The sequence below is a fragment of the Syngnathoides biaculeatus genome, chromosome 7, assembly GCF_019802595.1.
Source record: "Syngnathoides biaculeatus isolate LvHL_M chromosome 7, ASM1980259v1, whole genome shotgun sequence".
In the NCBI taxonomy this organism is placed as follows: domain Eukaryota; kingdom Metazoa; phylum Chordata; class Actinopteri; order Syngnathiformes; family Syngnathidae; genus Syngnathoides; species Syngnathoides biaculeatus.
In genome coordinates this window covers 6904145-6929780 of record NC_084646.1, presented here as the reverse complement: position 1 = coordinate 6929780, position 25636 = coordinate 6904145, and the positions used below count along the sequence as shown (strand labels likewise).

The 25636-nt window shown below is 41.9% G+C and overlaps 1 protein-coding gene across 3 annotated transcripts; it reads left to right on the top strand.

The window, feature by feature from the left end:
- The first annotated feature begins 294 nt into the window (after positions 1-294).
- hdlbpa (high density lipoprotein binding protein a) lies at positions 295-25337 on the top strand. Of its 3 annotated transcripts, none has more exons than XM_061825122.1 (28): positions 295-439; positions 4308-4379; positions 9979-10094; positions 10172-10350; positions 10480-10695; positions 12073-12279; positions 12384-12599; positions 12679-12885; positions 13922-14029; positions 14110-14214; positions 14289-14367; positions 14437-14576; positions 14652-14756; positions 15253-15366; positions 15445-15531; positions 15995-16126; positions 17170-17388; positions 17493-17714; positions 17961-18179; positions 18261-18399; positions 19150-19289; positions 19390-19494; positions 20247-20381; positions 20466-20609; positions 21856-22035; positions 22614-22730; positions 22811-22951; positions 24375-25337. In XM_061825122.1, the coding sequence occupies exons 3-28, from the start codon at positions 10019-10021 to the stop codon at positions 24465-24467; spliced, it is 3825 nt and encodes a 1274-aa protein (XP_061681106.1). In that variant the 5' UTR covers positions 295-439; positions 4308-4379; positions 9979-10018; the 3' UTR covers positions 24468-25337. The 3 variants fall into 3 exon arrangements, with proteins under 3 accessions (XP_061681106.1, XP_061681104.1, XP_061681105.1); XM_061825120.1 differs by having other exon boundaries at positions 10169-10350; XM_061825121.1 differs by lacking the exon at positions 295-439 and adding an exon at positions 542-746 and having other exon boundaries at positions 10169-10350.
- The last annotated feature ends 299 nt before the right edge of the window (positions 25338-25636 follow it).

Here is a 25636-nt window from a genome sequence, read left to right as displayed (position 1 = left end):
CATTCTAAAGTTAGAATCCTCTTTTTATTACTTATTCAAATCAGTGAATCGATTGAATTGAATAATCCACTCTAAATCTGTCATTTTTATATGGATTTAACATATCAATGCAGCATGACGTTAATATTGGGTAAACCAAAAAAATAAAAAGTTCAAATTAAAAAAAAAAGAAAAATATAGGATCATTAAGATCTACACTAAAACAGGCTTTGCCTTTGGAATTTTACATTTGTGATCTCAATTTGTGACGTTTCCCTGAAGTCGGCGAAAGACGACGTGGTGCTCCGGGCCGTGTAACCGGACTCCGGCGTGACGTTGGCGGCCACCGATTGGTGGGCGTCGCTTGTATATATGCGTCACGCGTCACTCCCACCTCCTCGCCAGTGGAATTTCATCTCCGCTTCTGCACCTTCTGGGCAGACGAGAACACAAAAAAGAAGTAAGTCGTTGTGTCTTCACCATTTCGGCCGTCTTTGCACGTCATTGACAACCGTCGCGCGGCTCCAAACTGCCGGGTCGGGTTGCTCGCGCGAACGGCGGCGGGAATGGACTCGTTTACCAGGCCGGGTTTCGTCCCCGAGCCCCCCGCTCGTCTCTCCTTTTGGACCTCGGCGTGTGTTCTGGCCTGGACTCGGTGTCATTACGCCTCCTACTCCCTCCTCCGCCTCCTATGCTAGCAACTGTGTCTACGTGGACTTGGCCAGCTAGCAAGTGTAGTCGTGGAAGCTAATCGGAGCTAATGCTAAGTGAATATTGTTTTTTTTTTTAAATTTGTTCCAAAAATACTTTAGTGAACACCGGATAAATTCTAAATGAATGCGACTTTGAACATTTTATTAACGGTCCGGACAAAATGGGTCACCGAACACACATCCGCGGGAGTACCGTAGAGTTGAATATTTTTAAAAAATGTTATACGATAGTTCACAGTCGATCACCGTGTCGTTTTGGTGGCACGTTTATGGCGTAGCTCGGGAAGTTGTGCCGCAATGTTCACAAGGAGGTAGCCGATTTAGCATTAGCCCTCCCGGCTACGTGTCACTCTCTTCTCGCCCTTCGTGCAAACTAAGTTGAGTTGCCGAATTGGGAGGATGAGACCGCCAAACCACGGCCCTATAATATCAATAACCCTCATTATTTCCCCTCCGTATTTTGGCAACCCATATCGCTGAAACTTAAAAGGCTAGTAATATATATATATCTATTTTTTTTTTTCATTTCAGACGTATTACGTGTACATCTGGTGGCTATCACGAGCTAGCTAACAGTGTCGTTTCAAAGCTGTCAATCTCCCTCGCGCGCACACACGGAGCGTTTTAAATCCCTAATCTGGGATTTGCATTTATCTTTTTAAAGTCTTTGCATCGTCAATGCAAAGTGTTTGATTCAAGTTTAGCCGGCCAGACCAGCTCAAAACTTGGGAGTTTTGGGCCTGGTGTACACACACACACGTTTTTTCTTTTTTTTAAATTTCTGGCTTGGTGCCCTCATAAAGATTTTTCATATTTAAGATTATTTATCTGTTACAGATTCCACACATGAAGATAAAAGGAATTTGGCATTTAGCAGTTTTAGTTGTCCTGCATCTGGTGTGCTGTGCTTTGACGGCATACTAGCACAGAACACAACATAATTATGTTCCAATTCACTTTTTTGGCTCACTAATATATAGACACTAATTCTTTTAAATACAGTTGCCTTGGGACACATGTAACTTGCCTTAGTTTTCCAACATATGAGCTGTCATATGGCTTAAAAAAAAAAAAAAAATCAGTGTGCACTGTGGTTGCAGTTACCTCTCTTTCTCAACAAGGATCTGTTTGACAAATGGAACTCGTGAGCCATTTTTCCAAATAAGACACTTTACTTTATATATTGCAACCCCAGTTAGGTTTGTCAAAGTAAACACAAAACTAAGGATTGCAGATAGCATTTCAGTCCACCAGCCCAATGCTAGCATAATTGGATATGCCAAAGACAGCCTGGCTCCAAAATAGCATCTGTGACTGCTATAACCTTTTAAACAATGGTTATTTGAGCGAACTATGTAGTGACACATGTAGCTCAATATGAAAACACTCATTGGCAATTTTTTTTTTTAAACTTCTGCAAATTATTACTCACTCCCCAAGAGGGTTTGCGTCAGGAAGGGCATCCTGCATTAAAACTGGGGCAAACGAATATGAGCGTTCATCTGAGATGACGCGCTGTGGCGACCCCTAACCGGACAAGCCGAAAGAAAGATTAATTTGCAAATTATTACTCGACTGTTGTGACGTCACCTTTCTCCGTCGACATCCGTTTGGCTGTATTATATACTGCCACAGGTGGCCCAGGAACACCAGTCGGAGTTGTATAAATGATCATTTGAATTTAAGCAAAAGTCAGCAAAAATTGTTAGATTCTTTCCATTCCATTGATCATTATTGTATCTTTTTATGAAGTACTATTAGACTAAATTTTCCCCTCATTAAAATCTATTTTTGTTTTTTGAGGGTCAAGGAGGCTGGGTTAGATCAGTAGCATTTCCATTTATTTAAATGGGGAAAGATGATTTGAGATCCATATTTTGAGTTATGGGTGTGGTCACTGAAGATCTTGAGTTTTTATCTACAAGCAACACATTAACCGTGAAAAATTAGGGATTACTGTACGGCCTATGACTTTACTTAACATAGTTGACAGCAGAAAACTGTTAGCAGCTGATCAGGTTTTACCTTACAGCGCTGCCGATGGCGATTCAGAGTACTGTAATTGTTTTTTCTACATTATCTTGGGAAGCTAAGAAGCCTACTTTCTCCAGTTTCACCACACAAGGATCCTCGCCGGCCTCTCTGACCGCTACTGGATTTTTCCATCGCGCTACTATTCAGGCTGATGCCTGACGCTAGCTACTCTTCCGCTAACATGTCACTTGAGGAGTAGGGTGTTTAAGTGCCATCTAATGCCAATTCAAGAAAAAGACAAAAATATGCAAATGCACATAAATGGGTGTTTTTCTAGCCAATACCTTGTTGTTCTGAAAAAATTGTGAGCTGGGTGAGGTCTTACTGTATATAGAGCTCGTGGACCTAGGTCATCAAATCACGTCACTGGCCGGAAGTGCCGGTCAAGCAAAGCATTGTTCAACGCTAAGTCGATTGGAGACTACGCGAAAATACGTCTTATAGTACAATGCCCAGAGTTTTGTCTGATACCATTAAACATTTAGGTGATAATAAACGAAGGTACGTGGAAAAATGAGACACTTGGCAAAGAGGACCCATATTTAATGCCAAAGTCGATGTGTTCGCTGATAAGAAATTGGACTATTACCCCGCTTGCGCTTGTCTTGGACAACTGTATCTACACATGAATCTGGGGAGTAAGTCGTCGAGATTTACACGGAAAAGTTTGTTAGCGTAGAAAAGTCTGGACGCATACAAATACTTTGTTGCTGGATCTGTTCTCAAAGGGTTGACGGCTCGTGAACGCGGAAGTGTGTTCGGCTACATGTTAACCTTTGCTGAAACCCATCGATCTTTTACAGCTAGTATTCAATACATATACCAATATTCAAATAAATGAAAGTACTTATAATGCCAACTTGTCTCATTTTGAGAACAACAAAAAAAAAAGACAGTCGGCTTCTCAGTACACGAAGCTTGTTGCGGTGACACGTGAACCTAGGTAAATTTCTGTGTGACCGGTTTCTTTTCTTTTTTTTTTTTTAGATATGCTTTGCACTCATTTGAGAACATTGCATATTGAAAACAAAATGTCTGTCAGGGATAGGTTGACCCCAACACACTTCTGTGTATGTTGGAGACAACTCCCTGTCTTTTATTTTCTTTTAGTACGCATTGTTTTCAAATGAGCAAACTTTGCATTATGAATACTTCTTGGGAATTTGAGATTGAAGAATAATTTCTACCTGAAGTGAAGCGATCACTACACAGTCGTGTGTATTCGGCGGGGCACCATCCATCACGTTTAATTGCCGAAATCAATCTATCTTTTCAGATGGTGTTCTATAGAATGACCTCTTTGAATATCTGTCTCGTATGTTGTGACAACCAACAGGACAACAAGTCTCGGGCATTGTGTCTATTCTGCTCCGGTTCAATATCGCCCACACTGTCTAGCTAGCAACTCTTTTTGACCGGCAATTTGGCGGCGTGAAAATGGTGACGTCACGTGCACGAGCTCTATTGTTGGAATATTTTGACATCGTCCATTAATTAATTAGTGACTTAATTCTTGTAATGTAATTTGTATCCGTTATCCATTCTGAAAGTGCTGAACTCTTGTTTTCTCTGTGTCCAAAGGCAAAAGCTGGCAGGCTGACGGGAATTTGCATCTTTACAGGACGGATTATCTGGTAACTGACCAATTAGCTGGTGAGTCTTTGCGTTAAACTATCAGTTAATGTTGAAATTTGCTGCTATTGTTTTAAAATGCCACTGCTGGGAGTATTTTTAACTATAAGACTCGTTAAAATTTTATACCATTTTTGGCTAATGCCTCTTGTATAAATTTTTGGTCTAGTCTCAGTTATTACAATTCTTTTATATTGTTCCTCAAATGCCAGTTTTGAAGCACCTGCATTGAATTCTAAAAAAGCTAGGAGGGAGTTTAACAATGTTTTTAACGCCCCCAACAGTATATTAGCAGACTAAATCAATAACTATCCTTTTCCTTTTTGCTGCTTATCCTCATGAGGGTCACGGGGAGTGCTGGAGCCTATCCCAGCTGTCAACGGCCAGGAGACGGGGTACACCCTGAACTGGTCGCACATAGAGACAAACAGTCGCACTCACAATCACACCTAGGGGCAATTTAGAGTGTCCAATTAATTTTTCATGTTCTTGGGAGGAAACCGGAGTGCCCGGAGAAAACCCACACAGGCACGGGAGACCATGCAAGCTCTGGATTGAACCCGGGTCCTCAGAACTGTGAGGCTAATGCTTTACCAGCTGATCCACCGTGCCACCCAACTAACTATAAAGTTTAAACAAAATGCCCCCTGTGGAATAATGAAGACACCTGGGATTATAAACAATCATTTTCTGGTTATGGTGCTACATTTCATACTATAAATATTATTGCTACTTACAAATATGCACCGTGTTTATGAACACTACTGATTAACATGTTCTGTCATGTTACAAACCATCCGATTAATGATTGGCCCAATTGATCGCATTTTGGCAGTTGCACCACTGGTAGTGGCTAAATGCAGTAACGTTAGCATGTGTGGAGTGGGACAATGTTGGTTGCTGGCAGTGGCACATTTTATGCTTTCCACATAATCACATGGGTAGTAGTTCAAATTAATAAACGGGTTTGTTACGGTGCCTGTTTTTAGGGGAGCGACATGACTTGCACATCAGCGAATCAATAGCGTTGCTCCACATCGAGTGATTTATGAAAACTGCCTCATCTTCAGAGTATAATTTCACTGCACTCAGCTCTGCGTTTTGCTTCAGTTTGGGAATTGTTTGCTATTACAACTTTCATGCGAAAGTAGAGTTGAAAATAAATAAATATGCTCACAGCTACCATGGTCAATGGGAAATTTGAATTTCCCCACCTTCCTTTCACTTCAGGTCTTTGTTTAGTTGAACCCGACTGTTTGTTTCTTTCGGCTTGTCCCTTTCGGGGTCGCCACAGCGTGTCATCTCAGATGAAGGCATATATATGTTTGGCACAATTTTTACACCAGATGCCCTTCCTGACGCAACCCTTCTCAGGGAGTGGAGGCCCCAGTGGGATACGAAGCCACAACCTCTGGTTTACCAAACCAGTGCTCTAACCACTGAGCTACGGGGCCTAGTTGAACCCAACTAACTTTTTTTTTTTTCTTTTTTTTTTTTTTCAGCTTACGAAGCAGCATTTTTTTGTAAGCCTGTAAAACAGGTTTGATACTGAAATGGATTTTCTGTTTCCATTATACCCTGAGGAAAAGTTGTGTTCGACCTCAATATTTGCATATGGACCACAAAGGAAATGATCTGTAAATGTAACCTGGTTCCAACTTTAACTTGCTTCATGTTACACATTGCTCATGCTGTGTTTTTTTGTTTTTTTTTTTCCCCTCCCTCCCCTCTTCCCCCCCAGTCGCTTGCTTGGAATGCTCCTCTTTTTTTTTTTTTTTTTTTAAATTCAAACCAAATCTCACAAGTGGAAATATCCATGAACAGATTTTGAGCAAAGTATTCACCCAGTTAATTCAAGCCATTTTAAATTAAAAGCCTGCAGTTATGTGTAATGGACGGCGCTGCCTCCGTGTTTATGAAGTCCTGAGGAAGAGGCCACTGAGCGGGTGTTCTGAAATATGTAGGTGGGGTGTTTGCCTAACCCAGGACTGAAGTAAGGAAATCTTTGGGATCAGCCAGTTCTACTCTGTTGTGGGCGTCGTCCCTCGGAAGTTTCAGGAGAATTCATGAGTGAAAGTCCACCTCTTTGGCCGCATTTGAAATTTCCTTTGTCAAAAGAAAGTGGATTCAACTCCTGATAATGAAAGACTCTGAAGCGATGGTGCTCAGTTTCGGATTGCAAAAATGCGTTTTATTCAAATTCTCCTTATGTGCACTCCAATTGCGTTCTAGTGGGGGGGAGAGTTGTGCATGGGACTCTAATTTCACATTGTTCTTGTTGTTCGTGAGCAACATGCATTGTTTCCTATAACCTCTGCCTCACACTGTAGAAATAAAGTGACTCAAAATAATCCAATTAGTGAAATAAAATTGGTGCATATTCACCCGAGCAATTTTGTGTATTAACTGATTACGACTGAGGCTAAAAGGATTACTTCAGTATTTATTTTTCTTGGAAAAAAAAAAGGCGCACTTTCTGTGCTGCAAACCTTCACACGCGGATGAAGATTACGGCAGACTCGCGCACAGGAAATAGTGCAAAATGACAATGTTCAAACTTTGATCTTTTCAGGCTTTAAGAAATAAATAAAGACAAGTACTGTACAACAAAAAATGCCCCTACGATCCCCATGACAAGTTGTTAGCTAATTTAGTGCGCCAATCTCCAATATAGCCATTGTAGTGCCGCCCCACAACCGGTCAAGCACAGACTCAGCAGACAGTGTACTTTGTAGCTCTTTATGGAAAAAACGCTAACTATATAAACGGCTGTTTAACAACTAGCGGTTAACCTGAGCCCACAACACCCACCGCTGTGCGCTCACACTCTGTAGAGCCTCAGTTCTCTATCACTATCCGTTCTAGAAGGCGGTTCTAAAACCGAATCATTCGCCGCGCAAGTTATGCTATTTCCGGGTTTTTATCGGGTGTTCGAATTGTCAGTAGTAAGCGGGTCATGGGTGGGTCAGCTGGTCTGGCTCCGCACCCGTTCTGTTATTTCCGGGTTTTGTTAGGGGTGTTGGAGTACTGATTTTTGTTTGAAAACAGAAGCAAAAAAAAAAATGGAACTTTTTGTTCGAAAATCAATTTGTTCGAGAACGGGGACGTTCGTGAACCGAGGCTGTACTGTACGCGATTGTAAAAATATTTGATAGCTGCAACCCTACGTTTGACCCATCATTGTGATTGTTCCATTCATAAATCGTCCTTAATAGCCACAACCTTGGACAATAACACAGAACTGCTAGCATTTTCCTCATCATGCATGGAAACGTACGTACTCGGAGTGTTCGTATCATATAATTTCTTTCAATTCCAGTTATTCATGATGGCCACCACCTTGCACGGTAGAAATGAACAGAACAGTTAAGTTTAAGGGGTGAACAAGAAGATGCCTGTTCACATTGTTAGTGTCCGATAGTCAATCCAATCGCTCCTTTCGCCAGATGTTAACTGCCACCTTGCATAATAGAAAAAAGCGGAAGATGAGTGCAGGTGTGTGCACAAACAAGGCACTAAGGCAAAACGCCCAAAACTGGATGCGACCAACCCGCCAATGACATTTGATGACAGGCGATTAGATAATTGAGAATATCAAAGTCCATTCACGATAAGCTTGTTTCGCCACAATTTACACGTGCACGATGGTGCAGCGTTCCACTGACTGAGCGTTATCAGAGCTGGGACGCTTCGTATATGAGGGACGGAACGGAAGTGTGATGTTTAACGCCCGCCATTCTCTTATCCCGACCTGTTGCGTTGAAAATTGTCACTGGGTTCTGCATAAAACTCACCGACCGATAAATGCTAGTTTCTGTTGGAGTAAGTTGGCAGGATCTTTCTCGATGAAAGGTGGCAATTTTTTACCTCTCAATTTGGATTTACAATACCCCTTATTTATAGGTGCAGATTGGAATGTTCTTATCTACCTTCTAAAAGCTATTACCTTAAATCACAGGTGTCAAACTCAAGGCCCCGGGCCCAGATCCGGCCCGCCGCATGATTTTATGTGGACCGTGACAAAAATGAGTTGGACACCCCTGCCTTAAATGCATGATTCTGTGTGTACATGCATTGCGATATTGTGGGAAAACTGGGCGTATGTAGTTTAAAGTCAAACTCCTGTAGTCATAGTCACGATGCAGGTATCAGAATTATGTTTCAGGGACTCCCATGACAGGAGTACATAAACATTTTTCAGCACTCATGCACTGCCACTGTCGGAGCAAATTAAGCAGTGTTCCCTATTTTGGCAGAACTTTTGAAGCGTTTTGCCAGATCTTTCAAGCCTCACAAAATATTGTTTTGTGATGATGCACTATTCACCAAAACGTCTTTTCTGTTTTCCCATTCTTTTGAAATAAGCGGCAGAACATTGCTTGTTATGAAAATAAACCTGTCAAACACAGCAGGGACTGATTGCTTTTGTGACACCTCAAAAAAAAAAAAGACTGAGAATGGGCTTTTGATGGCAAAATAGCTGGTGCTTCTTACATGGGTATCGTCATTCACTCCATGAACTGTCATCTTTTCCCACGATCGCGTCACACACTTTGAACAAACGCCCGTGACACACACTCAGTTTATACCATACATTAACACGCACTGTTTAAATGTGAGGTGCGTAAACTTGTCTGACGTGCGTGCTGGCCTTTCCACTCATCATTGGCTGGATAAAAAGTAATTTACTTCATAATTTCAGTGCTCGACAAGCTTGTCACTCAGAGGGGGCTGCGCCAGGACCCCACCCCCCCTCTCCCCAATGCATACATGCATTTAACAACTGTATATGTGCACGGAAGTGGAAAAACTGAATTTTGAACGAAGTTTCCTTCACCAATTTAAACATGATACAAATTGTAAATGTATTTGAACACATTTTGCCAGCATGAAATGAATAGAAAAAGTCTGTACGAATGGGATAAAAATGTGATTTCAACCTACTTTTTGAATGCATTGTAATTTTTTCATCCCTTCATTTTCTGAGCCGCTTATCCTCACAAGGGTCGCCGAACTGTCAGAGCATATCCTAGCTATCATTGACCAGGGGTGGAGTACACACTGAACCCGTTGCCAACCAATCACAGGGTACATGGAGACAGACAACAGTCCCACTCACAGTCACACCTAGGGGCAATTTAGAGTTTCCTATTGATGCATGTTTTTTGGATTTTGGGACCCAAAACCCACACAGGCACAGGGAGAACACGCAAACGCTGCACAGGCAGGTTCGGGAATTGACCCTCGGTCCTTAGAACTGTAAGGCGAATCTTCTAACCAGTTGCCCCACTGTGCCGACATTGTAATTTTTTTAGATAATTTTATTCCACTTTCACCCTCTGAAAGAATTAGAATATCACATAAACGAAATAATTTAATTCAAAGTTGGGTAAGCGTTTCCCTTCTGAAATATTTCAGAAATTTGGAATCAACCTGCAAAACGAGTTTCACTTTTTGAACTCCTGAAGTGAAGCTTTTCTACCATGATCTAATTTACTGAGATGCATTTCTTTTCATACCATTTTATTTTCAATAAAAGTAAAATTGTGTCAATTTAATACTTGTGTGAAGCGGTGCGATTAAAATGCCAATTCCCCCCCCACCCCCCCTTGTCTTCCAGTGGCACACTCGGACTCTGTGTTAAGCGTGGGATTTCAACCATGAGCTCAGTCGCTGTACTTACGCAGGAAATCTTTAATGAGCACCGCATCGGGCTCCTGCCGGAGCAGAGCGGTGGTGAGTACGTCACCCTCCTTCAGGATGTGTGAAATTCAAGTACGATGTGAAATCGCCTCTTTTTTTGGAATCAGCAGCAGCTGCCACCGGGGCAGCAACCGGTGCCGCCGGGGGAGAAGAGGAGGACGCCCTTCCCACCTACAAGGATGCCTTCCCGCCACTGCCTGAGAAGGCAGCAACGCCAGAGGGCACCCAGGAGAGCACCAGCGCCTGGGCCGCCAAAATGCGTTCTCTGAAGTCCTCGGTCATCACCCAGGTATCACCGCCGCAAGTCCAAGCTCTTACTGATCCGCACGTTTAAGAGTGGTCTTAGACATTTTCAACCGTTGAAGGAAACGTTCAAATCTGTCGTACGTGACTGTATTTTTCTCATTTGTCGAACCAGGTTTTTCATGTTCCTTTGGAAGAGCGCAAGTACAAGGACATCAACCAGTTTGGCGACGGAGACCAAGGCAAGGTCTGCGTGGACATCATGCACAAGACCGGAGCCCACCTGGAACTCTCCTTGGCTAAAGATCAGGGTCTCTCCATCATGGTCTCCGGAAAGATGGACGCCGTGATGAAGGCTCGCAAGGAGATTGTGTCCCGACTGCAGACTCAGGTGAAGAACGTCTCTCATCAAATGTGTTTTGAGTGACCTTGTTCTGCTTGCATAGGGACCTAACATGAGATTTAAGCTTGCTGCTCTGTTTCGGTAACTAACAAAGATTGACACATGAATAATGTCCATAAATGTATTTACGAGAGTGACAAATAACATTCATCATTTGCATGTCAAGTACATTATCTCCACATTCAAGACTTGCGTTTCTTTCCTTTCTCTGAAGCGCTTCTCCCAAAATGGAGCCTCTTAATTGAATTCTATTTGACATCCACTTAAAAGGTTTGCTAATACTTTGACCTGGAGAGGATATCTTAGAGCGCAGGTGTCAAACTCAAGGCAGGGGGTCCGGATCCTGCCCGCCACATGATTTTTATGTGGCCCGCGAAGGCAAATCATGGATGTCAACTTTCGTGATTCTTCAAGTCTGTACCAAAATTTCAATTTGCCATAGCATACATCATAATGTTGAGGTATTGCAAGCGTTTTTACGTTACCAAACATCAACAATAGTTGAAAAACCCATTATTTTTAGATTTCTGATTCCAAAAGTAATTCATAAATGTCACGTGTCAATATGTTGAGGCGATAAACAATTTTTATGGTTTCACGGTCATAACGGCCCTCTGAGGGGAAACCAGAACTACAATGTGGCCCGTGACAAAAATAAACTGGAGTTTGACACCCCTGTCCTAATGGATGTAAAAAGTCTACACTCCCCTGTTCAAATGCTAGGTTATTGTGATATAAAAAGACAGATTGACAGATTTCTATATTTGTATCACCATTGTGACTTGAAATAAATATTTTTGAAGATGGGTGGGGGAATGTCACATCCCTATGCTATGACATCTGTGTATATTTGTCCTCTCTAAAAGATGTCATTTTTTCTAGTTGTAGAGGCCACATTTATTCATTCATTTATTTTCCAAGCCACTTATCCCCATGAGGGTCATGGGAGTGCAAGAGCCTATCCCAGCTATCAATGGGGGGGGAACACAGTGATCTGGTTGCCAGCCAACCGCAGGGCATATAGAGACAGACACCGGTCGCACTCATCACACTTAATAATTTATAATTTAGAGTCCCCAATTAATGCATGTTTTGGGGAGTTTGGAGAAAACAGGAGTGCCCAGAGAAACCCCTTCCTGGCACTGCGAGATCATGCAAAATCCACACAGGCGGAGCCGGAATTTGGACCCTGGTCCTCCAGAACTGAGACCAACGATCTAATCAGCCACATTTAGTCCCGGGAAACATTTTGAATTGCAAAAGTCTGGCATAGGAACCAGCGGGGTGGTGTTGATTTAATTATTTACATTTTTAACCCCCAAAATGTGAAAATCTGTTAACACAAAGCTGTTCTTATCACGACAGGCCTCAGCTACTGTGGGCATCCCCAAGGAGCACCACCGCTTCGTCATCGGGAAAAACGGGGAGAAGCTACAGGAGCTGGAGCTGAAGACCGCCACCAAAATCCAGATCCCAAGACCTGACGACCCCAGCAACCAGATCAAGATCTCTGGCACCAAGGAGGGCTTAGAGAAGGCGAAACACGAGATTATGCTGATCTCGGACGAGCAGGTGGGGTCAGGGAGTCATCAGGGGTTCCATGAAATAATTCTACGACTACTTTATATGGCATGTGTGTATAAAATGTATGTGAAACCTGCCCCACCCCCTTTTAGGATAAGCGAGCTGTGGAGAGAGTGAACATCGACAAGGTGTACCACCCGTTCATCACAGGTGCCTACAACAAGCTGGTCGGCGAACTGATGCAGGAAACGGGCGCTCGCATCAACGTGCCGCCTCCCAGCGTCAACAAGACTGAGATCGTGATCACTGGGGAAAAGGAGCAGGTGGCCCTTGCTGTGGCTATGATCAAGAAGATTTACGAAGACAAGGTACGCCATTTTGAAGACCACAAACGGTTTCAGTTTTAAGTCAGGTTAGCTTCTTACGTGCACGTTTTTTTGGGTGTAGAAGAAGAATGCCACCACAATCGCGGTGGAGGTGAAGAAGTCTCAGCACAAGTACGTGATCGGCCCCAAGGGAAACACCCTGCTGGAGATCTTGGATAGAACCGGCGTCTCGGTTGAGATCCCACCTTCCGACAGCAGCTCAGAAACCGTCATTCTTCGCGGGGAGCCCGACCGCCTCGGTCAGGCCCTCACCGAAGTTTATGCCAAGGTGAGTTAACCGACGGTGTTCCTCATTGCTTTCACCTAGTGGCCACCGTGTTTCGAAATCTCATTCTATAGGAGTCAAACCCAGTTAATTTGTTTTTCCAATGTTTACAATAAAACATTTAAAGATGTTTTATAGCATTATACATATTTGAAGTTGGTTGCAATCAGTGCTTGCACAATAGCCAGTCATTGTAGCCACTCCTTCCCTTCAAAATAGACCAAAGCAAATTTTGCATTTTTTTTTTTTTGTTTTTTACTCAACGTGGACATTCAGCTCGTCTTTTCTTTCTAGGAAAATGAAATATTGGGTTGTCTTTATAGGAAAAGGATTCAGACAGGCAAGGTCTCCACACAACAAAATAAAATCTTGCGTAATTGGCTTCATTTCTTTTGAGGAAAGTTCAACATTAATAGTTTTTATTTTAAGAAAAGATTTTTAAAGCGGTTCACATTGGAGTAATTATGTATCATAGCTTAAATCTTTTCTTTTAAGTAAGTGCCACATTAGGTTTTTCTTTTTAGAAAAGGTTATAGACAAACTTCTTAAACAAGCAAAATTTTCTGCACTGAAACATGAAATGTATAAAAGGAAATTACAAGTTAACAGTGTCAAATTAAATGGATACAATTGCATATTTTATCATGTGATGGAATAATTTTCATTGATGGAAGTGCTAAAACAATGTATTAGCTGGATATTCTTTTCTGTAATGTAGTTTCAGCTTTTATTTTTTTTTTTTTGTTGTGCATCACTCAAGCACTCATTTTCTACTCCCCCCCCCCCCCATTTTTTAAAAGCTGGCTTTAGAGGTTAAACGCTCGGCGTCTCTCGTGTTTGTTAGTTACCCTGAACTCGACCTACTTTTGGGGTGGAACTTGTAACTGTCTGCTGCTTTGGAGCCATGGAGTCATGTCTGCTAGCCTGAGGCACTGCTGTTCTGGATTTATTTGTGAAACACTTTAATACCATTTTTTTGGGCATCCTGCTAACAATTTTACTTGTCTTTTTCTTTAAAATTATTTTGTCGTCTTTCCAGGCAAACAGCTACACTGTTTCCTCGGTAACAGCTCCCTCTTGGCTCCATCGATTTATCATTGGCAAGAAGGGGCAGAACTTGGCCAAAATTACCCAACAAATGCCCAAGGTGGGTCAAATGGAAGCGATTATTCATGATTGTTGAAATGCTCGCTCCCTCCGTTTTAAATGTCTATGTACCCCATGTAGGTGCACATTGAGTTCACCGAGGGAGAAGATAAGATCACCCTGGAGGGTCCCACCAAAGATGTGCAGATGGTGCAGAGCCAGATTGAAGCCATTGTCGCAGACCTAGTGAGTACTGACCTCAGTCCAGTCTGGTGTCCCACCGTGGTTGTCTACATGACGTGTTTACTTTTCCTTAACAGATAAGTCGGATGGACTACACTGAGATCAGTGTGGATCCCAAATTCCACAGACATCTGATTGGAAAGGCTGGTGCTAATAGTAAGCACTCTTCTATTTTGAATTTTCCTGGTGATTGTACTTTTAACCAGGTTTTATTTTTACTTTAAGTCAACCGCATCAAGGAGCAACACAAAGTCACCGTCCGTATCCCCCCCGACCACGAGAAGAGTACCCTGATCCGCATTGAGGGGGACCCCCAGGGTGTACAGGAGGCCAAGAAGGAGCTGTTGGAGCTTGCGTCACGCATGGTCCGTGTGCACTTGCACATCCGTTTCATAAACGGCTGTTTCACTGTTACTCAATCCATGGCCACCTACTTGCAGGAGAACGAGCGTACAAAGGATCTGATCATCGAACAGCGTTTTCACAGAGCCATCATCGGGCAAAAGGGAGAGAAGATAAAAGAAGTGCGTGACAAATTCCCAGAGGTGAGCTGAAAAAACGTTTTTACCTCCAGGAGTCTACTGTTAGCTTTTGTTTTATTCCCCAGACAAACACTGTACATACTTTACAAGACTGATTGAGGACAGTTTTTTTTTTTTTTTTTTTTTTTTCCTTTCTACTTTTACAATGCAACTGACTCCTATGACACCACCCTTATGTGAAAGCCAAAAGCTAATGAGAGCTGCATTGTTGTTGTATGCCTGGATGATCAGGCACATGAACACACTTATTTCTCATTATTAACAGTTACGGGTGTCACCACCACAGCCAGAAAAACCTGTATTGACCAATTTTAACATCCTATTAACATAGTTTTTTAACAACTGACGAGTAACTGTTTTGCCAGCATTTGTGCTTACTCATTGTCATGGTACTGGCAAGTCATACTCAAGTTGCCACGTCACACAAAAGATGGTAACTGGGTGAGACGGGCCAGACTGGCACCTGTCAATTATTTTAATGATCTTTCCAAATGTTCAGGTCATCATCAACTTCCCTGACCCCGCCCAGAAAAGTGACATTGTTCAGCTGAGGGGCCCGCGAACTGAGGTGGAAAAGTGTTCTAAGTTCATGCAGAAGATGGTAGCTGAAATGGTGAGGCTCAAACCTTTGAGGTCCAGACAATTATTGTATCGTCACATTTAAACACTGACCTCGAGTGTGTCTTCCCAGATGGAGAACAGCTTTTCCGTGTCCGTCCCAATCTTTAAGCAGTTCCACAGGAATATCATTGGAAAAGGTGGCTCAAATATTAAAAAGGTAATGAGAGGTCATTTAAAAGCTTGAATGATTAAGCTATTTACATGTAAAAAAAATAAAGGTAATTTAGTATTTTCTGCTCTTTGAAGCACACGTAAAAGCCTTTAATTTTCTCCAAAGCCGACGGTGCGCATTATTTACAGATCAATATTGAGCCTTTAGTGCAGCTCCATCTAATGGATGTGTAACATAACCCCAGCCTCTAGTGTAGCCTCTATTCTATGCGCCTTAAATTTCGGTGCGCCCATAAATGAAAACAGTTTAAAAATAGGCCATTCATTGAAAGTGCGCATTATACTGTGAAAAATACTATAGGTAATAGGTATTTTATTTTTTGCATCTCGAGATCTACTCGTTAGACTCATAAGCTATTATAGATGAGGAAAAAAATGAAATTGTCGCGCTTGATGAATTTGGCATCTCATCCTGCATGTGTAAGAGTCTGCTTTGACTTTCTCGTTAGATTCGTGAGGAAACCAACACCAAAATCGACCTGCCTGCCGAGAACAGCAACTCTGAGATGATCATCATCACTGGGAAGAAGGCCAACTGTGAGGCTGCACGAGTCCGCATTTTGGCCATTCAAAAGGAACTGGTAAGACTCATACGCATGCAAGGAATCCAGCGGCGCTATAAAATATTCAGCAGTTTTGCTACACTCTGCATGGGACAGTACACACAGAGCTTTTTTTTTCCCCATATTTGCAATTATTATTGCAGCAAAGCTTTAAATATACACTGCCTTTGACAGCTTTAGATGTCAAATATCCACGTTAATAGTGATATGATTACATGCTCTCCTTGCACTTTAATAGTCATATTCTGTATCATGGGGTTCAAACTTAAGGCAAGAAATATTTCACAATGGCATCTTTTATTCACAAGTAGATCCTAAACCGACCTTCCCGGTCTGCCCAGCAACACTCATCATTGGCATAAACATCCTGTAGGTGGTAAAGTCAGGTCTTTAAACACAGTTGTGCCACCGTGTTTGCTACAAATGTGTTCAAAGTTCTGCTTAAGCCTGTCTTTTCTTTTTGTGGTTCTCATTCCCTTACGAAATTGGTGCATTCAGAAATAGAATATCACTGAAAACATTTAAGGTGACGGACTCCTTTCATACAGCTCACTGTTGTCGCTGCGTTTCTGCCGCCTCAAGGAGAGCAAAAAAAAAAGTGATTAGCGACTATTTGTCATGCCCTAAATGTATTTAAAAAAAAAATAAAAAAAAGTTGCCTTGTGTGTTTTGAAATTATCTTGTTTTGTCCACTGAAAAAGGCAGTGTGTCCAAGGTCCTTACCGCATAAAGAAAAAAAATTAAAACCTACCTTTTATATTGCATTAAATGATAGTCATATGTAATCATGAGATTTTCTCCTAAAAAGGCTGCAACAGTTAAAAAAAAAATGTTTTTCTTGATAAAATGTCACTCAGGCAGACCAGAATGGGAAGCAGAATAAATTGAATAAAATAAATCATGATTAACAAACTTTTTATATTGTTGTTTTTTTTTTTTTTTACAAGTTACATTTATTACCTTATATTAAAAAAAATGACAGTTTTGAATGAAGTGTCTGGAAGTGCAACCTGATTGAATTTAAATTCTACACTGACTTTAATTTAATGTCTCTTTAAAAGGCAAACATCACAGAGTTGGAGTTGTCAATTCCCTCCAAACTGCATAATTCCTTGATTGGCTCAAAGGGCCGCTTCGTGCGTTCCATCATGGAGGAGTGCGGCGGCGTGCACATCCACTTCCCCAGTGAAGGCTCGGGCATTGACAAGGTCACTATCCGGGGCCCCGTGGAGGAAGTGGAAAAGGCCAAGCAACAGCTTCTGGCCCTGGCTGAGGAAAAGGTACTCTATAGGGATGTCTTTGCAAATGGAAAGTTTACATGTAACAGGATATGAACTCATTCATTCATTTAAAAATAAAAATTCCTGTCATCGTCCCCCACCAGCAAACAAAGAGCCACACGGCCGAGCTGCGCGCCAAGCCAGAGTACCACAAGTTCCTCATCGGCAAAGGTGGCGGCAACATCCGCAAGGTGCGCGACAGCACCGGAGCGAGGATCATCTTCCCCACTGCCGAAGACAAAGACCAGGAGCTCATCACGGTCATTGGCACTGAGGAGGCCGTGCGCGATGCCCAGAGGGAGCTGGAGGAGCTCATCAAGAGCTTGGTATGACAAAACAAAACTTGAGTGTTCAACGAGGTCTCCTCAATGAATCTGTTGTACGTGTTTAAAATAAGTTCATTTGTCTGGGTGTTTATTTTATTACTTTATAAATTTCACCCCTAAGCCAAATATCTCATGCATTTAAGTGAGTGATGTATGGACCAACCTTGACTTCTCATTTTATGATTGACTCATTTTTATTCCAAGAAAATATTTCAATTTCTGCGGGTGAACGCTTTCTATTCACAGGACAACGTGATCGAGGACACCCTGAGCGTGGACCCCAAGCACCACCGCTACTTTGTGTCTCGCCGTGGCCAAGTCCTGCGGGACCTCGCCGACGAGTACGGCGGCGTGATGGTGAGCTTCCCCCGCACTGGAACGCAGAGCGACAAAGTCACCCTCAAAGGAGCCAAAGAGTGTGTGGAAGCGGCCAAAAAGCGCATGCTGGAGATTGTCGAGGACTTGGTGAGTGTAGCGCGTTTTCGTCCACGGTAACAAAATTTCAGAACTATTTAATAGGTTCATCTCTCCTTTTGACCCCGCCAGGATGCTCAAGTGACCATCGAGTGCACCATTGCGCAGAGGTTCCATCGTTCAATCATGGGCCCCAAGGGCTCCCGAATCCAGCAGATCACTAGAGATCACAATGTGCACATTAAGTTCCCTGATCGCGAGGACCCTCAAGGTAACAAAGTACTTAAGATCACCTCTCTCAATGTCCCTATGGGTATTTCAAATCGGATAATTTATTTGACCGTAAATAGCATTTCTGGTATAGTAGGTCAGTTGTTTGAAGTAATTCACATCAAATGTGATGTTCAGATGTGATAAAATCTCTATGGACCTTTTAATCCTGAACTTTGCATTTAACAAATAGCCCTTTGAATTGCAAAAAAAAACTGAATTTTTATCAAGATTATTTTCCTGTTTTTTTTTTATTAATTAAAAAGCAGATCAATTTTTTTAACTCAAGCATATATCTTTTTAAATATAAATTGCATCTCCCAGCGCCCCCCCTTTTTTTTTCTTTTTTTTTTTTTGTCTAAAAAATCTGTACAAATGCTGATTAAAAAATGTGCTTTTCCTTGGCCATATGCTTTTTGTTCCTTGTAACTAAATGTTTTATTACAATCACACACCTATTAAAACATTTTGGAGATGCACAGTCTTCGTTAAAAAGCAACAATATTCCTAAAATAAAATCTGCAGCCTGGTTTATTTCAACGTGTATTCTCGCCAGTGACTTGCGTTCTATTTTTAACATTTTTTTTTTTTTTTTTTTGACAAAACACAATTTGTACAAGCATGATTTTCATTGACTGTGACATTTTGTAGCTTTGCATATTTACGTTGCAGGTCTCAGTCATGATGATTGTGCTTGACTTGAATTTTTGAAAAGACTAAACTGTTGTGCTCTGTTCTTCCCTCGTCTCAGCTCTGGAGGTAGTCCAGGAGAACGGCGAGGCCAACGGCGAGATCAAGGAGCCCGTTGATCCAAATGTGCCGAAGAAATGCGACGTGATTGTGATCTCTGGCCGCAAGGAGCGATGCGAGGCTGCTGCGGAAGCACTGAAGGTTTCAATCTTCAATTCCCCCCCCCCCCCCCCTTTTTTTTTTTTTTTTTTCTCATTTTATTTTTTTTATTTCTTTTTACTAACTTATTTGCGGTTCTAAGGCTTTGGTTCCCGTCACCATCGAGGTGGAAGTGCCTTTTGAGCTTCATCGTTACATCATCGGGCAGAAAGGAAGTGGAATTCGCAAGATGATGGACGAATTTGAGGTTTGTGATAGAGTTAAAGGCTGGTCTGCTATCATTTAAATCTTAAACTCTTAAGATTGTATCTACATAGAATCCATGTCCAGAAATTGTCCGCCATTATGGTTTGACACAACCTTCCGAGAGATTTTGTACACCAAATTAGAATCCTGAATACTATATACAGGGATAACATGAGTAAAATTGTCACTATATAGGAATGCAACTACCCAATTTTTTATTTTTTTTTGCAATTTAATCATTGCATCAGATACAAAAAAAACTTATTTTACATGTCTTTATATAAAAACATTTCAAATTGACAATATAGAAAATCTACAAACATAAATTGATTTGTTACCGGTGAGGTCTTTAACAGGCAAAATTTTAATAATCATTTTCCCAAGCAAAACCTGATATTTGCGAAGGTCTAATTTTATTAAATGTAGAAAATCTGTCAAAACACAAATGAAATTCACTTTAGCTATTGCCACAATTTTTTTTTTTTTTTTTTTTTTTTTACATGCAGTTTTTGTTTTTTTACAAGCACAAACTGTTTAGGGATTTTATTTTTATTATACACCCCCCCCCTTTTTTTTTTTAAAGGTTTCCAGGTATTTATTCAGTGATATCTGATTTTAAAGAATGTGTATTCCATGCTATGTTAAGATTTAACATCTCTAGTCACAATGATGCAAAAACAAAAAAAAACTTAAAATTTCCTCCTGCTGTGGGAATGAGCAGTTTTTCAAAGGTGTCCTTTTTACTCCCATCAGGTAAATATTCAAGTGCCTGCTCCTGAGCAGCAGTCTGATAAAATCGCCATCACCGGCTTGGCCAACCACCTGGACCGCGCCAAAGAAGGACTGCTGGAGCGCGTCAAGGAGCTGCAGGTCGAGCAGGAGGATCGGGTCGGTGTCCTGACGCTCGAAATGTTCGCCGGTGGTCTCAAATGTACGAGGAATGTCTAACTCCTAACTTGTTTCCACGTGCAGGCACTCAGGAGCTTCAAACTGACCATCACTGTGGACCCCAAATATCACCCCAAGATAATCGGTCGCAAGGGTGCCATTATTACCAATATTCGCACCGAGCACGATGTTAACATCCAGTTCCCAGAAAAGAATGATGAAAACCAGGTACTTTATCATCTCCGTGGTAATTCTTAGGCTCAATAAATCCCATTTTGAGGGTTTAAGTCACTTTTAACAATTCAGACCCGGGCGCCGGTTTGGCAACATTAGATTTAGAACACATTCCTGTCCCGCAAACTCAAGAAGTCATGCCCGGAAAGACAGAGGAAAGCCTGTCATTTTGCGTTCATGTGGATGTTTTTGACAACTCGGAGAGTACCTCAAAGACAAACTTCAGCGATTTGGTCAGATTGTTCCTAAATTTGAACCCTGCATACTCCACAAAACGGTAGCAATGAAATGCTGGCATACTTTCACATCACACGGAAGGAAAAGATCAGGATTAGCGTTATTTATTGGGTTCACTTCCAGAATTTGACAAGACTCCAAATTGATTTTTTTTTTTTTTTTTTTTTCCCACCCCCCCAACTCTCCGTTGGTATGGGGGTTGTTGTTTTTTTTTCTCTCCTTCCCTACTGTCATTTAAGTTTTACTAGTTGTATTTTTTTTTAAATATGTAAAAATCGACATTGAAAAATAGATGGGGCAGAAAAAGTAATATATTGCTAAATTAGAAAAAAAGTGACATGAAAAATGCACGAGTTAAAATAACAGGATCCTTATCCTAGGTTGCACTCTGCAATGTTTGAGTATTTTTGTACTGTAACATTTCTGACTTTTCATTCTGCGTTGTCTGGGGTTCAGCTCCTCTTTTATTAGCGATTGAAGAAAGAGGAAGCAGAAATGAAGTTGGATAGGATTACAAATGAGCTCATTAGAGGGACAGACAAAGTCAGATGTTTTGGAGACAAGGTTTGAGAGAGCACACTTGGATGGTTTGGACATGTTCAGAGGCGAGAGAGTGAATATGTTGGCAGAAGGGTGCTGAGGATGAAGCTGCCAGGGCAAAAGAACGAGAGGAAGAGCAAAGAAAAGGATGATGGATCTTCTGAGGGAGGACATGAGGACAGTGGGTGTTTGAACGGAAGATGCACGAGATAGGCTTGGACGGAAAAAGATGACACGCTGTGGCGACCCCTAATGGGACAAGCCGAAAGAAGAAGCCAACCGCTACCCTCTGACACTAAATGTAGTAGTCAATCTATCCATCTTCTGTACTGTTTGTAAAATATGACACTGTAATGCTAACTAAAAAAAATTCACTGTCAGTGACCTGTTCCATCCCTACTAGATGGCACGTGTATGATGCTCCATTGTAGAAAATTTTGAGTTTTCCGTGTTTGCTCCGCAGGACCAGATTACCATTACAGGGTATGAGCACAAAGCCATAGCTGCAGGCGAAGCCATCCAGGCCATCGTGGAGGAGTTGGAGGAGATGATCTCTCAGAACATCACTTTGGACAGCAGGGTCCACGCCCGCATCATCGGTGCCCGCGGCAAGGGCATCCGCCGCATCATGGATGAGTTCAAGGTGGGTTTAGGGTGCGGGGAGCGTTTTGAAAGGGTTGACGGTACTCACAGGCTTCGATTCGTTTGTGCGGAACGGTCATCTTTTTCATATAAGCAATTAGCCTTGAGATACAAGGCATCAGACTTACGAACCAATTGCATCTGAGGACCATTTTCTTCGTAACATTAACTTTTCCAAGCGCACACGACTGACAACCGGTATTGCCTGTGAGGCAACATGGCGGCAGGGTCGCGTTAAGACAATGCGGCTATTATTGTAAGAATGGTTGATGGGTTGGAAAGGTCCATTGGTGGGCATACTTGAAAAGCTAAGATTGTCTCCATCTACAGTATATTTATTTGTATGCCTGCGTTATCTTCTCCCCGGTTGGCTAGCGTGCGCACACCAGCATGAGCAGCACAATGTCCATAGAATTGAAGTGGGGGAAAAAATGTGTTTTTTGCCATTCTATGTAATTCTATCCTTACTATTTTAGATATAATATGAATGTCTGTTACGCGTGGTAATGAAACAAATTCAACTCGTACCTCAAGGCATCACTAATGGTTTTATTTCTTGACTGGTTTTCCCTTCGCAAGGTCGATCTCAGGTTTCCTCAGAGTGGAGCCGCTGACCCCAACGAGGTGACGGTGACTGGTCGTCCCGAGCTGGTGGATGAAGCCATCGACCACCTCCTTAACCTCGAGGAAGAATACGTAAGTGCCCCCCATCCCCACCCACCCCCGTATCCTCTTTTCTAGTGTGCCAGTGTGTATTAATGCGGCTTTGGTTTCAGCTGGCAGACGTGGTGGAGAACGAGTCAAAAATGGCATACATGAGGCCCTCGGCGGGTAACCACGTGGCTGCTGACGAGCACCGTGGCCCCTCCAAAGGTTTTGTGGTGAGGGAGGCTCCCTGGACCACTGACGTTGAGAAGGTGAGACTTTCACTTCCTTTGCTAGCTTGTTAGTTAAAAGATCCCGTTCAGGAAAATGTGTTAAAGTGATTGGAAAGCAGCATCCGAAAGTGTTGGAATATGAGAATCATAAATTTACGTTACAAGGTCTTGCATGATTAGTAAAGTAATGTTTTGAATCTATTTGTCCATTCATTTATTCATCCAATATATAGATTCATGACGTACTTGACAATACTTTTCAGAGTGTAAATTACATCCTGATTTCTGTTTTTAATTCCTTTTTAATTTGTTGTTGGTTAAATATTCCGTTTTTTAGACATTGTAAATTAGCATTTTTTTTTTTTTGTTTACCGTAAGTGAATAATCTATGGAAGTCAATTAGTGCCACCAGGATTTGAGTTTGAAATGCAAAGTGATCACATTTTCAATAGTTGCTACAATACCGAACAGCCAGCCAATCGCAGTTAAGCTTTGTTAGTCACGTGACGTCACATACGAAGAAAGCGTAACTGGATTGGCTGGCTGTTCGGTTCTGACCCGAAGTAACTCTGCCTGGTGGCACAGACAGCGAATTGTAGCAACGATTGAAAATGTGATCACTTTGCATTTCAAATCCTTTTGGCACTAATTAACTTCCATAATAATCAAAATTACATTAAACAAATCCTGAAATATTTCACTAAAATATCTCTTCATCGAACTACCTAACTAAGCTTTTGAAACTGTTCAATTTTGAGATTTACCTGCTGTCAATCACATTTGACGCATGCGACCCCGCTCTCAAATCTGCACAGTCGCGCACGAAAAATCACGCGCGTAAACTTTGTTACTAGTAGAAAAAATAGATATTGGAAGACGTCGCTTATTTTGTGTAGTCTTGACATTTAATTTACGTTTTTATTTCTTAAACGTTAACTAAAAAAATCCTGCTCCAAAGCAGCCAGTATTCACCCGGAAACAGGAAATGTAAGTTAACCGTACTGAGCATGTACAGAGGTTAGGCCGAAAGCAAAAGAAAGTTCAGAGCTGCTTCACGTCGAAAGTCAACATCGTGAGCCGTGTCAAAGGAAATTCAGTTCCACCAGGGGTGCTCATTGTTTTGATCGCGACGCACCGTGACGTAAAATTTTAAATACCGTTTTTTACATCAGTTGAAAATGATCATTTCTGAGTTTGAGATTTTAGTTCTGTAATTATTTTTTTAATTTAGTTATATTAATCCAGTAAGTTATTTTAATGTCTTGAGATTCCATTCCTAATCACACCCGCAACTTTTTATCCGCAAGCATGACTGACCACACCCGTACGTTTTTCAAATGTGAGTGACTGTACCTGTATGCTAATCTCCGTGTCAAGTATCAATACTTTGCTCCGATGACCTTGAGTGTTTTTGTTGAACTCATTTTACCGGTGGTATGTTCTTGTTTTTCCTTTTTAAAAGGCTCCTGACATGAGCAGCTCTGAGGACTTCCCCAGCTTCGGGGCCCCAGTGTCCTCCGCCAAGGCTTCACCATGGGGACCCAAACGCTTCTAAAGGAGAACATCTTCAGACAGACACAAACTCCCCTCCCCCAACCCCCGCCCTGAAACCTTCCCCCATCCCGGACTGACCGCTGACCCCTTAGAAGTCCTTCAGTTGTCACTCACCTGTCAATGCTTTAAAAAAAAAAAAAAGGTATAAAAAAAAAAACAAATGTGACAATTTGTTGTCTTTTTTTTTTTTTTTTTTTTTTGTAGAGCTGGCTGCCCCTTTTAATCCAGTTGCCTTGGCAGGTTTGGAAGGGGGCCGGGGGGGGGGGGGGGGCGGCTCTGTCCGTGCTCCACGTGCATTTGCGTTTAGTAATTGTCACCTGTGCGTCAATTTGCTCGTGACACCTCGTCGCCTTATCGTTCACTTTGACGCAAAACGAGCCAAATGCTTGGAGACGATGCAACTTCCTTTAAAAAAAAAAAAAAAAAACACTAAAACCGCACCTGGCGCATCAAACCTCACACTAAGAAAAAAAAGAGAAAAAAATCAAGCTTGAAAATATGTTGACTGTCATCTCATTTGGGGGTCAGTGTCCAGTCCCATTTGTCTTCCAGTTGCTAGGCAGAGTTTCTGTTCAACAGCAATTACCCCCCCCTCGTTTTTTTTTTTTTTTTTTTTAATACATCAGCCTTAAAGACTAGGAGGTTGCAAACCAGACTCGAGGTGACGTTTGCAGACATCTTTTATTATCCCCCCCCCCTTCACCCGGAGATTAAAAGTTGACTGCGCAGAGCGTCGTCCCGCCTGTGTTTACGACGCCTCCTAGCTTCCATGGAAAGTTATGCAATTGAGGTGTGAAAGGTTATGGATGACACTGGAAAAGATATTGTCCAAAAAAAAAAAAAGTCAATAAAAATTGAAAATCTTGGTTCATTTCTGTCTTTTATTTCGTAGCGTTACTTTGGGGGCAGCAATACTACTGTACTTTAAAAAAAAATATATATATATATATATATATATATATATATATATATAATAAATAAAGTGCTAATGTTCAATGCAGCCCTAGGGAGGGGAAAAACCAGCACAATCTGTAGGCCAGTCCCAAGCCCAGATAAATGCAGTGTGTAGCGTCAGGAAGGGCATCCGGCGTAAATACTGCCAAACAAATGAGTGTTCATCTAAAGAATCTCATACCGGATCAGTCGTGGCCCGGGTAAACAACGCCCGCT